General features: G+C 43.6%; 2 protein-coding genes across 2 annotated transcripts in view; one reads left to right on the top strand and one right to left on the bottom strand.

The window, feature by feature from the left end:
• The window catches only part of LOC126560407 (methionine aminopeptidase 1D, mitochondrial), a 312,884-nt gene that overhangs the window by 276,752 nt on the left and 20,528 nt on the right, over nt 1-15,604 (top strand). The gene's annotated exons all lie outside the window — the stretch shown is intronic.
• Nucleotides 702-7,362, bottom strand: LOC126563754 (HEAT repeat-containing protein 1 homolog). The gene is made up of 4 exons (XM_050220456.1): nt 6,152-7,362; nt 5,818-6,086; nt 1,001-5,744; nt 702-903 (listed from the first exon to the last, which is right to left on the bottom strand). The coding sequence occupies exons 1-4, from the start codon at nt 7,315-7,317 to the stop codon at nt 711-713; spliced, it is 6,372 nt and encodes a 2,123-aa protein (XP_050076413.1). The 5' UTR covers nt 7,318-7,362; the 3' UTR covers nt 702-710.

Here is a 15,604-nt window from a genome sequence, read left to right as displayed (position 1 = left end):
TTCCTGAAGGCTCTTTAACGATTGCGAAGGCTGGCGACGAGTGCGGATGGCTTAACGAAGTTTATTATTCAACGCAAAGCGAGAGTACGCACACACACCTACCAGGCATAGCTTACGAAACACGATAGCTGTTATCTAAAATCGTTTACAGTGCATAATACAGCATGAATATGATCGTCACTCGCAGTGAGTTTGCAAGGTGCAAAAGATGCACACCATCCATCTTAGGCTACCCTGGGAACAACAACCGTAATTGTTCGAAAACATTGGTACCGAGTGAATTTACACGCGGTCCCGTTTGCCAGTGCTCAATCGGAAACGAATTGCCAGGCGCCATGATGAACCCACGGTGCGAGTACTTGTGTGGACTTGTATCTAGTGACACTTTTTGTTATACTACACAGGTACCGGACATCAGCGCTCCATGTGCAAAATGTGGGTAGATCAATGCTGAGAGCACGCTGAATCAAATCAAATGTAATGAGAATGAGTTTCGGATGTACCTGTAAACATTGATGCCTGGTGCTGGTTCATCCAATTACAAGATATGCTCTTTAAATCGTCAACCTTATTCATGAACTAGACAAAAGGTTTCTACATTTAACCGATTCTATATTGTTGCCAACTTCAGTTACATTACAAAGTGACGGTCCGCGCATTTCGTTGCGATTCGTTAAATGGCAATCCTGCAATCCCTGTCGTCTATACTTTTAGAAGTATTTCTGCAAATCTTCACCGGTTGCACGGCCAATTTCACGGCATGAATGGTGCACCGCTTTCTCAACGTCCTCATTATCGTCTTCCATCAGTTCCGCCAGGAAGGGTATAGTTTCCGGTAGCAGCGGCGCGTAACTTTCGCCCAGCTTACGCGCTATTTCTGTGCCTGCCTCCAGTGCGAATAATCTGCGAATGGAACGAAGCAAGAAACGACCATAAAATAGAGACGATAATTATTATTTCCCCACCTATTCACCCATACCATCGCGTCACGTGTCCTTACCTGACTTGTGCATCGTTGTTACGTGTTTTCATCAGCACCTGATAATTTAGCTGACGCCACAGCGAATCATCCATCACCGCGACAGCCATCTGTGCGAGAACGTCTATTACCAGGGTGCGAATTTCTTGCTCGCCGATAATAAGCTCATTCTCCAGATGGTCCGTAACCGGTCCGAGCAGCATATCGAACCGTACCGCATTGATAAAATTCTGATTGTCGTACAGCACGATGCAGTACAGCGTCTTCAGTACGTAGCGAAGCAATGTCACGTTTTTCGATTCCACCTCGAAATGCAGCTCCTTCACCTCTGTTCCGTCGACCTTGGCCGCATTCGTTGCGTTCAGCAGCTTGACAGCAATCGCTATCAGATCGCTGGCAAACAGCACGAACAGTGACTTAAGCGCTTCCGCCACGTGGCAGCACAAATTGAAGAACGTTATTGCTCGGTCATTGCTGGCCGTTTCGCGGATGGACCATTCGAACACTTGGTAAAACAGTGGCCGGAACGTACTTTCCGACAGCTTCAGTATCAACACCACAAACGCCTTGATAACGTGCGCTTCGGCCGCATCGATTGCTGCGAGCGTAAACTTGTTTGTGGATGAATTGTAACACCGAAACTGGAGAGCCGTCAGGAAGAGGTCCGTCACTTCGCTTCGAATCGTGGCAAAGTTGCTCGACTTCATACCACTAAACATGGTCGAGAGTAGTGCCATCAGTGGTCCGACGGCGGTAAGCTCACCGGCTTTAACGAGCGTATGGTAAGTTTCCTCGATCGTTGGCAGTAGAACTCGCGGTGAAATCGTATTCGAAAGATTGTCCCAAATCATCCCCAACCGTGACATCATATTCGCCAATCGTGGATCGTTCTTTTGCTCGATCATCGCGTACAGCTTCGTTAGGCCTACCAGCATATCGCACAGGTACGGTGAAATGAATCGTGCCAGCGTATCGACAATCTTCACCGTCAGCAGCACAATACTGGAGGTAAGAATGTCGAACGGTTCGCGCGTTTGTAGCTGAGCGTTAAGAAACTTGCTCACCATCGGCATAAACTGGGGCAGGAAGTTGATCGAGTACGGTCCAAGGTTACTGCACAGCTCACCGATGCAGAGGATCAGCGAGGACAGTATCTGCGTGTTGGAGTGTTTCTTGTAGCCCTGCAACTCCTTCATCAGCACGGCCAACACCGACTGCACCTTCTTGGTGTCGTGCTGCGTCAGTATCTTTGAGAGATGGCGCACCGCTATGTAGCTCAGCTGTACAATTACCATGCGCTCGAACGACGTCCCGACAACGTTCTCTTCCTCGTGCATCTTCTTCACCAGCGCCATCAGTGGATCGAACAGATTAAGCAGCCCCGGGAAATGGGTTGCATTGAAGTAATCCTGCTTGTACTGTAGCTTGTTGTTGAGCAGTTCAATCACCTTGCGGCGCACCATCAAAAACCGATGGCTTAGCAATCCATTCACGACGATAATCAACGTATCAGCGGACAGTAGCGAGATTGTACTTTCCAATATGTCGTAGCAGTTATTCAGCATGGCCCGCCAGTAGAGGGGTATCTTTTCATCCGAACCTTCCTCCTTCAGCCTGTCGAGCATTTTGGAGACCGCATTCACGTACGTTAATATACCAACGATAAGGTTTTGGTAGTACTTCTTCATGCCCAACGTTTCCTGCTCCGTTAGTTGAGCGATTTTGTTAATTACAAATACCGACGACAGTAGCCCGGCGACAAACTGTACCAGCGAGTACTTGAAATGCTTCAACTGTCGACCGTTGTGCGTTTTCACGTTGAAAATTGTCGAATCAACCGCATCCACCTCCATTATCAGCTCTGCCTCACCCTTGCGCTTTTCGATCTCCATCGGCAGATCGCGCAGATAATCGATCAGATTCGTGCACGTCTGGATGATGACGGTTGGTTCGAACTCGCTCGCTATTAGCAGTGCAACTTCCATTCGCTTCGACAGCTCGCTTAAGGATAACTCAGTTTCAGCACGCGATTTAGCTGCATTACGCTTTTCCGCCTTTTGTCCACCCTTCATAACGTCCGATTCGATCAGCACGCCCAGAAACACCCACAGATACTGTGCCGCACCGAGCGTTTGCAGTAGCTTCACGTAGAGCAGGATACGCCGATGCTCCGGCACATCCAGTATGATGTCGGAAAAGATTTTTAAAATTGGAATAACCTGCTCCATCTGCTGGTCGGCAGAGGTAGTACCGGACTCTGCTCCGCCTAGTGCGATCGTTGGTATGATCGTTTCAATTATTTTCGATATGATCTGGAAGCTGTAAGCATCATCCTGCCGGACAATTGATGAACCAACGAACGTGAAGATTTCCATCATGTTGTGCAGCACCTGTTCCGGTACGTAGCGTGCCACGTGTGCCAGTAGCAAAAGCGCGTGGTGATGCGTTTGTGGGTTTTGTGTGCCCCGAATGCACTGAACAATCTGTTCGACCTTAAACATGCTGCTAGCTTTTACGAAGGGTGATACGTCTCCGGCCTTGTCACTTTCCAACTGTTCCACCTTCTGGATGCAGTACAGCAGCAAAGACAGTATGATTTGTTTGACGTACTCAACTGCCGATTGTTCCTCGAAATCGAGACAATATTTAAGACACTCGAACAGCTTCGGTACGAGCAGATGAGCATTTTCTAGCTTTTTCTTGTTTTGTAAATACTCCAGCAGTGTTACACCACACTTCCACACTTTCGACGAAAGTACCTGTTCGGACGGAGCTACGGAAATGATGGATTTACGACCCGTTTTACTCTTCTCGTTCCGTTTGCTGATCGATTCCTGTGCCCGCCCATCGTACATAGCGGCCAGCATATCAACCACCAATTCCGCATTGATGATATTGTTTTTGAACAGTTTCGCCGTTGCAGAGTTTGTTTCCGGATGATCCGAGAGTGTTGCTGCTTCAACGATACACTGGAGAAGTTGCTTTGTGTACGGTTTGGGAAGTGTTTCAAACAATTCTCCGCCGAGTGCTTCAATCATCATAATGGCCGGAGTGTAGATTTTCCGTTCCAACGGCAACACCAAGGGTTTGTCGCAAGCCAACGTTAATGTTACCAGCCGCTGGCAGATTTCATTCGTCGCTAGATGCTCGCTTATGTCCACATTGAAGCGTCCGATCAGCAATTGCAACAGCTTCGATTCGTACACATCGAACAGTACATGATCTTTGCCGTTGTTGACACGCTCCACAATGCTTACACCCTTGGAGGCTGAATTGACCAACACAAGTGGATCGTCAAGCAGCTTCATAAAGTCCATTATACCGCACACGATGTAGGTGGGTGTGCTAGGGTCCGCGGTACGTGCGACAAAGCATTCGATCGTTGGCTTTAACGGTTTCGCATCTTCCACGAAGAAGATCGTAAACACCACCAACGAAAGTTGCTCACTGTCCATGGTAAGTTCTTCGCGCCGATCGAACAGCTTCTGCAGGAAGCTATTCAACGCCTTCGACAGACCGTTCGCCTTCCTTAGCTCAACGATAAGCTCGATCGTTTTGAGGCCACACTCGCGAACCACCATCGATTCGGATGTGAGCGAAAGTACGATATTGATGAAGGAGTTGCTCGTTATCTTGCAGTCCGTCGTGCCATTCAACTGTTCCAGAATGGAGTTTAGTAGACGCTGGCAACGGATTTGAAAGGCGGGACTGATCAGGAAATTGAACGTTTGATCATGTGCAGTCGATTCGATCAAATGTACGGTGTAAAAGTGGGACAGAAATTCTATTCTATCCTCCAGCTGTGGATAAAGCCGGGTTAGATAGTTTTTGAGCAAATCCCGGAAAATCGTACGAAGCTGATCGTGCTTCACATCGATCGTACAGTACTTTTCCAGCAGTTCGTTAAATATCCGCAACCGAAGCTTCAATGAGACACTTTGCCGCTCGAAGTTCATTTCAACGATCGGATCAAACGTCACCCGCTCGATGATGTAACGTATCGGAATCGTAATCAGATCCTGGGGCAGTTTGTTCTCCCGCAAACACTGAATGTCCGACGTGTGTGCGTAACGGAACCGATGGTTTGTTAGCTGCTTCACCGCATAATCCAGTACGCGGTCCGCCTGCTCGACAGAGCACGGTGTGGGCAATGCAGACGAGAGGAGCAAAATGTTGAAGCATACCTGTATCGGGTTCGTGCTTTGACCGGCATTCTGTAGAATGTCCAGTATCAGGTTGCAGTTTGCCTCATTGCCATAAAACTGTGACACCAGATATTGCCGGCCAAAGGTGGACGATAGTAAACTGGCAGCATTTTGCTTCCCAACAGGATCATCTCCAAGAGGGAACAACAGTGGATAGAGCGTAACGACGACACGGATCATATCGACCGCACTGTAAATACGCTCGTCCGTTAACAGTTCGATTAGGCGTGGCGTAACCGATTTCCAGCGCGTCTGATTGGCGGCACATTTCAGCACGAGACTGCTCAGTTTGCTGATCAACTCTTCCGCACCGACCACATTCACCAGCTCGGTAGGATCAATTTTAAGCAGTTCCGCAACTACCTCGTTGCTGTCGTCTTCCAGCCTCTCCCGCACACTGTCCCGCAGCAGATCCATCTTGCCACGGCTCTTTAGCTTTATGATGCGCATATTTTTGACCAGATATTCAACCGCGTGCTTACGCCGCTCGGCATCGTAGTGGAAGAGATTTTCGAACACACTTGTTTCGTTCTCGTTGTACGACGCTTGCAGAAGGAATCCTACAAAAAATGGGTAAGACACTCGTTAAAAGTCTGCTTATTTAGTGCGTCAAAGGGAAGTTTCACCACTCACCTAACACATTTCGCAACGCATTACGCTTTTTGTGTGAATATTGGCCCTTCATGACACGCTTCACAACCTTATCGAATGCGACTGGGTACTGGCGTTCAAAGCTTTTCAAAAAATCCGAGTACCATTTGATCACATTTTGATCCTTCTGCTCGTAATCTTCTTCGTCCGTGTCTAAATCGATCGTGTCTCCGTCTTGTACGGTTTTTGCTGGTGGTTTATATGCTTTACCCGATTGGTCACCCTTGTGAAAATAAGAATCCAACACACACCTGAGAAGAAGAGAAAAAAAAGTCGGTTAAAAAGACCTTTTGGATGTTGCTGGATGTTTACTTACTGAATCACATCTTCCGCCTCCTCGTCGGTCAGTTGAATTTCCAGCATCAAATGTTCGCAAAAGTTGCTGTACTCGGCCAACGATCCCGTCGTGCAACATATTTCATACAAACACTTCTCCAGCAGCTTACGATACAGCACAATCACATCGACACCGTCCGACTTTACCGTGCACAGTGTCGGCGTAAGCCATTTGCAGCGTGTAATTTCATCCATCAGCTCCTTCGAAATCGAAACCATCCGTTCGTGCTGCGTTTGGAAGATCAGTACCAGCAGCATGGTCGCTTCGGTAGTTAATGCCGGATGCTGAACGCCACAAACACGTCGAATCAGATACTCGATCGTCGTTTCCGCCAGGTTCGTTTTCACTACCATCTGTCCGACAATCATGAACGCACCGGCAGCAAAATCGATCGCTCTCGATGTGAGTCCTTTGCCGACAGTATTCAGCACCGCTACAACTTGGTTTTCCGTCACAGTTTCCACGCTATGAAGCATGCCCAAGGTTGTTGTGCTGTAGAAGGCAAAAGTTGCCTGCAGCGCATTCGCTTTGCTTCCCAGTTCCAACACCGCACTGCTAACAAACTTTCCATACGTCTTCAAAAACGTCGGATGCCTAATGCAATGGTCAATGATGGTACGCTTGGACGGTGGTACACCCGACTTGCCGACCGCAGCCAGAAACGCTAGCTTATCATTATACTCCTCCACCTGCATTGTTTGCACACAGCGGACGAAAATGCGCGTCTCATGGTACGGCAGTATGAGATGCACAAATTCAACCCGATTGTACTTGTGGATCTCGAACCGACGTATCAACCATTCCAGGCACTTGTGTGCCGGCTGCAGCATAAAGTAGGGCGAAAGGTGGTAGAAAAACTTTTTGATGTTATTGTCAAGCTTTTCGTTCACCACCTGATTTTCGACGGAGCGCTGCAAATCGATTGATTTCTTGTCGAACAGCGTGTCCTCGAACTGGGCAAATGCACCATGCATTTGTATCAGCTCCTCCAGCCCACTCACGCCAATATCGAATATTACTTCCCGATCTTTGGATGCCGCTTCCTTGGCGTCGAACAGAATCGATGCGCTCTTGCGAAAATCCTGCTGCGCCGACGTTTGGGGCGCAGCCAAACGTTTCAGCTGTGCTGCTAAACTGGTGGCCATCTTTACATTGGCAACTGAAGTAAAATAATCGGTAAAATCACTACAATTATCGTGCGAATTCGAATGGAAAACACCGTAGCCGGACTAGGAACCATGTGGAACAACAATGCACGTGCTTTTGTGTTGTGATGAGTGTTTTGACGTTTACACAAGTGACCCAGTTGACGGCTTTCCCAACTAACAAAACGTGGACAACAAAATGACAATCGATATCACACTGGGCGCAGTGCTCTCAAAAACGTTCAGAAAGGTTTGGTTACAGAAAAGGACATTTGAAAATTTCATAAGTGCGGTTGCAGTCAAAGTAGAGATTGTGCTGATTTAAACGAAAGGACCAAGAGCATTTAAAGGTGGTGATTTTGGTTGAAATAATTCCAGAACTTTGTTGCCAAATTACTCCTCCCCTGCTTTATAACGAAAATTACCACTCTTTACGAGCAATCGCGTCGATGGAACAATTCTTCTTGTGCATTTTTATAGAGTCGTTGAGTCTTAAGGACTACAAATTGTTGAGCATAGGGACAGGAAGTCAGACAGCATCATTTTTCCCATTCAGGATAACTAGTTTTCGCTTCGACTCCAACATTCCGGAATAACTCCAAAACAAATCAAACATCATTGGGCTTATTGACATATTTCATGTCAAAAAATGACAATATGTTCAATAAAATTAAAGTGCCATAAAAACATGTTGTACTTTATAAAAAAAGATAAAAATTATTTTAACCCTTTACATCTACGAGGTTGGTTCATAGTGCAAAAAGTCGCTGATAGTGCCATCTATTGGTTAATAGCTGAAACTCGAACGGAATTACTATAAAGCCAGCTGAATAGATAGAAAAGCATGGATTTTGAAAATCCACGAAAGTAATGGCTTCTGCAACGATGGAAACACTCATGATGCCATATTTGTGTTCACTGCTTTTTTGTTTGTTTTACTTAAAGCTACATAGACAGTCTCTGCTACGAACGAACGATTTGAAATCGGTTGTATTGGCTGAAAGATTGACGCCACTGTCGTTTAACCTATCGTCTTTCATGCTTACTACAAACATATTAAAAGTACATCTAGGTTTAGTCTGTTATGCCCGTCAAATAAATAGTTTTTGTAATTAAAATTTCTAACTTACGTTGATAACGGTTTTCTATATTGCAACAGACCGGCAGCAGAATCTAGCAGCTTAAACTAGCTTAAACGACTTTTAAGTAATATTTTGCATACAAACTTAAAGAAAAAAATCACCAAGAGTAAAACAGTTTCGGATGCACATTCACTTCTCAAATAAGACAACCAAAACGGTCAACCATGTTTCGGAGTCAATTTCAAACCAATTGTTCTCCGCATTCAAGTTTAGCAAATATTCAATCAAACTTTAAAACTGCATGAACGTCAACAACAATCAATTGCCAGAATTGATTAACTTTTTGAATGCGAACATCCCGCCGAACCCTTTTTTTGTTATTTGTGTTCAAATATTAAAAAGAAAACAGATGATAACAATTCTGTGCCACTTTATTTTTTGCGGCAACCTGTAGTGATTATCTAAACCACAACAACGACCAAATACGAATCGCACACGAGGCGCACATGGTGCCGCTTTGATACGCAATTGAAGCCGTACCAAATTGTTCCCAAGCATTCAATTTCCTAAACGATTTTGATCGTGTTTGGTTGCTTTTTTTCTATTTTACTGCGCGGGAAACAAAGTTTTCTTCACCACCGTCGAGCAAAACGGTAAAAAAATGTCCTGCTGCTGGCTGGGCGGGAATTGGTCCCGGCTGGATACGATAGTGCTGGTGGTAAAGAAACGACGGCCATTGCAATATCTATAAAGCAATTTATTCCGATACGTTCGGCGATTGTTTTTCGACGTTGTCACCTCCCTTCTGTCTTGTCGTCGGGTGTTCACATCATGCCAAACGAGCAGCAGCAGCAGCACCGCATAGAGTGGACAATTGAACATCAATTCCGAGCGGAAGTTTTCCATCGACGCATGCTGGTTGGTTGGAATCAATTTTGTGCTTACCATTTTCAGTCCGGTGGTATATTGCACCCGAAAACCCAATCGGATCAGGTGTAAATGTTTTTGTTATTCATTTTTGCTGCTCGCTCGATCGCGGTGTAGTTCAAAAGCTCGCTCTATAGGCGGGTATCGGGAAGGCACATGATTGAGGGGAACAAAGATGGACGAATATTGGTGGGTCGTTTTCCCATGGCACAAGCTTCAATTTGCATGGTCCAATCTACCAATTGCTTTATTTTTTGGATTTTTTTTCCGCACAAGGTTTGCAATCGAGCATACTGGCAGATCGAGTACCAGATTGTAATGATTAAAATTTACTCGCATGTGTCGCAACGTAACCAATATTATATGGAAGATCAAACATTGAGCAGTTTTTTTAAAATAAAATTGTCACAAGGTCCTTCAGTGGAGTGACAGAGATATGTAGTAGAACCAATTTTGCAGTAAAATGCTGTAAGACGTAATGAGGACTTTTAGAATCCTGACCAACCAAATGCCTAATTATGAGAAGAACAGTTTTATTTTAATCCCAATATTACATACCAAACAATGGTGGACTACTGAGATGCTGATGTAAAATATGCCGTTCTTCAAACGGCAGTGCCGGGTCTCGTATCCCTTCCTGATCTTCTCCCCGTAGTGAGGACTTGACTTATCTAACAACATAGTATAGGCAAGTCTAGGAAACTATTCGATGACTGGCTAAACCTTAGAGTTCGTCAAACCAAGAAGAAGAACACATCGTTGTGACATGGCCCGGTCAACAATAATTCTCCCGGATACTCGATCCCTGGTTGCAGCTTCCTATCCATGTAGGTGCCCGATATCCGACAGGTTCCGCTTCATCTTATCCGACCAACGAACTCGCTGCTGACGTCGTTATCCGAGGATACGATTGTCGCAAGATAGCAGAACTCATCTACCACCTCAAGGTTATCGCTTTCAACCCGTACGCTTTGTCCCATCCGAGATCATCCATCCAATTCATGGCACCTTTCAAGGCGATGTTGAAAAGTAGACAGGAGAGTCCGTCTCCTTACTGCTATAAGATTCGTACAATCCTAACAACATGTTCGATAATCTCACCATGGGTTAAGCTTAAGCTTAGCTTCTTTTACAGCTTAGATGTAGTCTGGAGGAGACGGAGTTAGGACATGCGATAATCAAAAATGATGGTCCAGTTGTAGAGGCGACAACAGCGCCGTTCTTCACACTGCAAGACCGAGGTACAAATCCTATCCTATCCAACTAAGTAGCATCAGCAAGTCTCGTAAGCCATTCGATGGCAGATGTGCGCTAGTAAAAGATCTTTAAGCCAAGATGAAGATGAATAAAATTGGCACACTATTTAAACTGTAAAAGAAATTTTACATGTTTAACTTAAGCTTTGATTGTGTAAACTGTATTTAGATTTGAACAATATCCTTTGCCTAAAAACCTATCAAAAAGGTACAAATATTTAAAATCATGCAAACGTGTTCCAATGTCGTCCTTGTTTGCCAGGTTGATTTCACGCCAACTATTTATTTATTTATTCATTTTTCTGCCATATGCCAATGGGGCCGCTCCCTTTCAAATGGTCGAATGTGAAAAATCGTGTTTGCAGCAGTAAATGCTATGCTTGGCAGAAACGGTCTGTGTTTTGGCATTTAATATTCATATTTCCACTGGGTAAACCGCAAAGCTTATAGGAGCGAAACCGATTGACCCGATCTGCAACCCCGCAACCACTTACGATGGGAAGATATCAGCAATGTTGACTTCCAGCATGCATGTAAGGATCTGCCATTGAATCGACCATACCGAAGAGTAGAAAAAAGCTTCTCTTGCTCTTTGGAAGAAACATCACAAACGACAAGAAAACTGTTCCGCTTTGAGTGGAAAAATTGATGGCATTCACAAGACAGCCGCCCTTATATTCATCTCTTTCCAATTGCGAAAAAAAGGGTTCCTAACCGTCCTTAGCGTCCGTTGGTCGCACTGCAGGGAATACACTCCTGATGATTGGCAGGGGACAGTTTTCTTTATCGCAGCGTGATAACTTGTGGGTTAGAATATTTGTATCCTGTTGTTGGCAACTTAGCACGATGAGCACGGTGTCCCGTGAGACAGGTGAAACGATCGCATCGTAAAATGGAGTGGACGGATCTTTCTTTGTGCTGGATTCCGCCTAATCGAAGTGAGTAAGACGAACGGATCCGGCACGGCCGTTCACCTGCGGAACGATGAATTATGAATCCATCAGCAAACCGTCACCCTTTTTCGGCCTGTGAAGTGGGCGAATTTGCTATAAATTGAAATCGTGTCAACCGTGTTTGATGACGAAACAGGTTCAGGCAAGGGGATTTGGGAGGATCGTAATGTGAGCTCGCTGCGGGAATATTCCCGAGAAAAGGGCATAAAACCGTCCTAAAATATTATTGCGACCGAAGCACGGGAACTAAGTTAAATTTGATTGGTTTTGATGCTTGATTGAACACGCGTTCAGGAGATTGATATTCGCATTTTTATGATCGAGCAAACAGGAATCATTCATATTAGTTCGGCCCGTGCGCTGCAGTCATTTGTCGTAATGTCATTGGATTTTCTTTTACGAATATGAATATGAAAGCAGGCGAGGACTCTCTGTCGTTTCATATGCCAACTGTCTATCAACGGGAAACATAATGTCCTATCCCCCACTGTAATCAGCCGTGTGACATGGGATGTGTTTGAAGAGATGTGTGTTTATATATTTAAAGAAGAAATGATCTCAAGAAATTGTCAGGAGATTACATTCGTTTGTATTACTATGTTGGTTTTACTGTATTGATGTTGAATACACTTTATTCTTGTCTGATAATTATGTAAAGCAATTCGCATTAAAACTCCATGTAAAAAATTCAACAAAAAATATAGCTAAAATAAATCCAAGCGGATCATTAAGTGTTTAAAAATATTTTTCAATTTACGCTTGTAAAATGATTTTCACATCCCATAAAGTTTTAAAGAATTCATTCTTTATCAATTCAAATGGCTTAAACCCCTTTCTAGGACGCTGTTATTCTTATTTTTTCCCCTCAATTTGTTGGCCATTTTATAGTTACTTTATCAACGTTTTGGATCCTCCAACATTTAGCGCCTCCATAGGGACTTATTTGTACAACACGCACCACAAACTGCCCTGCCAGATTGTCGTCTTCTGTAACACTGTACGATCGTGTGGATTCGCTCACAAACAAAACCACACACAAATTCTACAATATCTCTAATAGTGCCACTGTGCGTTGAATTCATAAGACTACCATCTGCTCAGTAATTGGTGTTGTTGCTTGTTGTGCTCTTTAGCTTTGGTTTGTCACTCCCTTGTCACTAATTTGCCATATCCTATCCGTTTTTGCATTTACTTGACGGTACGGCCTCATGGTCGGTGCACAACACAATTCTTTCCCCGCCCCAAAGCACCAGCAAAACGCCACCACGCCACCAACGCTCGATGCGCTTGTCGCGCCTTTTTATGTGCAGAAACTTTTGCTTCTCGGCCTGGCAACACGCAACTACCCTCTTGCAAGATGATTTCGGTACATTGTACAGCGAAAGATGTGATTACCACGCCAAAACGTTTCCTTGGGGCTGAAGTTCAAACTTTGTCCGACCGACCGACCGGCGGGTAAGAAAATGGGAAAAGGATTGCCGCTGGGGCCAATCGTAGTGCAGCAACACGGTTTAAGTTTATTATTGTGCTGAAGACGTCTTCATTTTCAACAAATTTACATTATTATTACCTTGCGGAAGAGTTCTGGTTTGGTGTACGCAGAGTATCATTAGCCTTTGCAGCAAACTTTTCCGAGAAGGTGTGGTTAAGCGAAAAGTAGGGTATAATTGTTGGGAGATGGAGTGTACCGCGAGAACTTTGGAGCAATGGCTTAAAGTTTCTACCAGATGGAAATTGGCTCGCACTGGAAAGCCTCTGAAGGTAGATATGGCCCGGAAACAGATATCTCATCCTACGCGCTTTCTTTCAGTGCTGAATGTATCTGGATAGGAGTAAGTTTCTCATCTGTACGGGCAAAGAATAATCGCTGCTGTGGTGTTGCACTCCAGGACTTTCGACTTAACTGTTTACATTAAAAATAAATTTCATAGTTTGTGGACGATTCTACATTTTCCATTAATTAATAAACAAATGTGATTAAATTAGATTAAATTCAGTAATATTAAAGATTGATTCAGTTACAAGAAGTCTGCTTATTTGCCTCTATAAATATAATTTATTTTAAAAAAAATTAAAATAGCACACAAAAAGAGTAATTAGTTAGGAACGTATTTCTCAGTTCAGTTCAATGATGGCATCTACTAAATGTAGTGACCGATCGACTTCGACTCGACTGTTCGCTTGATTGAACCGATCTTTCACGTTCACGCACTTCTAAACCTAACACACTAATACTACAATATTTTGTATTCTCTTCCATGCACTACATTACTTCATACTTCTTATGAAATCTCTAATCTATTACTTATTCTATGACAGATACTTCACCCAAGGTTGTCCTCGAAATCTGTCAAACTTTCAAAGGGATTGGGTGTTCAATCCACTACGTTTCCTTTTCCGCAACGGTATAAAAATACTGATTTACATAGAGGTGATGTTCAGATAGGCGATTACGCCTTTGAACTCGTCCAAAATTTCCCCTTTTATTGGTTATCGGTGACAGTAACATAGATGAAAATGCACGGAAAAATGTACATGACGCCAACCGATACAACAGGCTGAGAAATTTACTGCATTATGTAGTGTGCCAAGGTCCAAGGTAAAAAGGTGCATTTAAGGTAAAAAGGAGCAAGATATCCCAAAATCTTGAACATTTCTACCTAATCTTCCGCTTCTTTATCTAACTTCTAAAGAATTTGCAGGTTCAAATCCTCTTAAATTCCTAAACAGCAATAACTTCTCTATTCGATACTCTTCTCTCTTCGATACACCCATCGTGATGGTCTTAGCTGAGACTTTGTAGTATAATAACTGTCGCAATGCTCACATACAGCTCTAAGTTGGGGACTCTGTCCGAAAGTGACGATTTTCTCTTAGCTGTCTTTGCGAGGAAGATCGTCAATATTCGTATATTTTCCAGATGTGTATGGAGGAGCCACTATAATAACGAATACTAGTTTGATAGTTTGACTAAAATGAACTACTCTATTTACTATTGTGAAATTAATTAAATGCTAGACCCTCCTTCAGGCTAGTTATGCCATGAGAATGATGGCATTGGATGGCCAATGCCCTAAAATCTTTTAATGTCTTGAGACAATAACCGAAGAAGCTTGGTAGGCTCGAAATCGTGCTGGAAAATATACAATTAAAATTTATTTATTTATTTATTTACAATTGATTATTACGGTCCAGTGCCGTATTGCCAACACCGCTTGTGTTGATTAGATTTTTACAGATTTAAAAGGCATTTCCTCCTTATTCTTTGCCTTATCCCGGGCATTCTCGGTATATACAATTTAAAGCTGGTTTATATACAATTAAAAGCAGGTTTATAAAATGCTTGGTGTTACTGATACTTTTGGCAATTTTTATTTTGTTAACAGTTTAAATGGTTTGTGTCTGAGAAAAAGCTTTTATTTCTTCCTCAGTCCTGAGGGGATGTCAGAGGAGACGGTCCGGATGGGATTTGTGTCCTGCCCGGTCCTGCCGTTTGAAGACCGAGAATAAGCTAAGAGAATAACAATTTGTAATAATTAATTTTTAAATTTGCTATTAACTTTTATACTAGTATTGCTGTTTGAACCAAATTTAGTATTTTTATTGTTTTGCATAATCTTCACTCTAAGTTATTCATTCGTACTATCCCTTTGTAATCATTTTCTTTGCCGCAGTCAAACGATTTATTTAGATTACAATAAAGCCGGACTCTAGTTTCATTTGTTACGGTGTTTAACTTTCACAGATCCATACCGACGGTGGGGTGTTCGTTTCGCTAAAAACACTCTCTCTCCAAGCCTTCAAACTGAAGGCATTTTGCTATCACGTTAAATATTAAATTAATTGTGCCCGGATATAATTTATTATTTGCATAAGAATGGATCGGTCTCGGTCTCGGTTGTTTAGAAGTAAGGACAGCCTCACTGGTTTGGTTTGTTGGCAGGTGTGTAGCTTTTTCTACACCATTTCGGTACAATGATTTTGCTGTGCTGTGCTTTTACAACCAGTTGGGCTTAGACGCAAACATTTGGCCACACAGAACCTCGTGAAGACTTTGTCCTTTTAGGAA

This window comes from Anopheles maculipalpis, chromosome 3RL (assembly GCF_943734695.1).
Source record: "Anopheles maculipalpis chromosome 3RL, idAnoMacuDA_375_x, whole genome shotgun sequence".
Classification (NCBI taxonomy): Eukaryota; Metazoa; Arthropoda; class Insecta; order Diptera; family Culicidae; genus Anopheles; species Anopheles maculipalpis.
This window is presented reverse-complemented; position numbering and strand designations above follow the sequence as displayed.

Coding starts and splice junctions, on each gene's coding strand:
- LOC126563754 (XM_050220456.1), bottom strand. CDS start 7,317: ATGGCCACCAGTTTAGCAGCACAGCTGAAACGTTTGGCTGCGCCCCAA. Junction 6,087..6,151: donor GAGGCGGAAGATGTGATTCA/GTAAGTAAACAT, acceptor TCTTCTTCTCAG/GTGTGTGTTGGATTCTTATT. Junction 904..1,000: donor AACAACGATGCACAAGTCAG/GTAAGGACACGT, acceptor TTCCATTCGCAG/ATTATTCGCACTGGAGGCAG.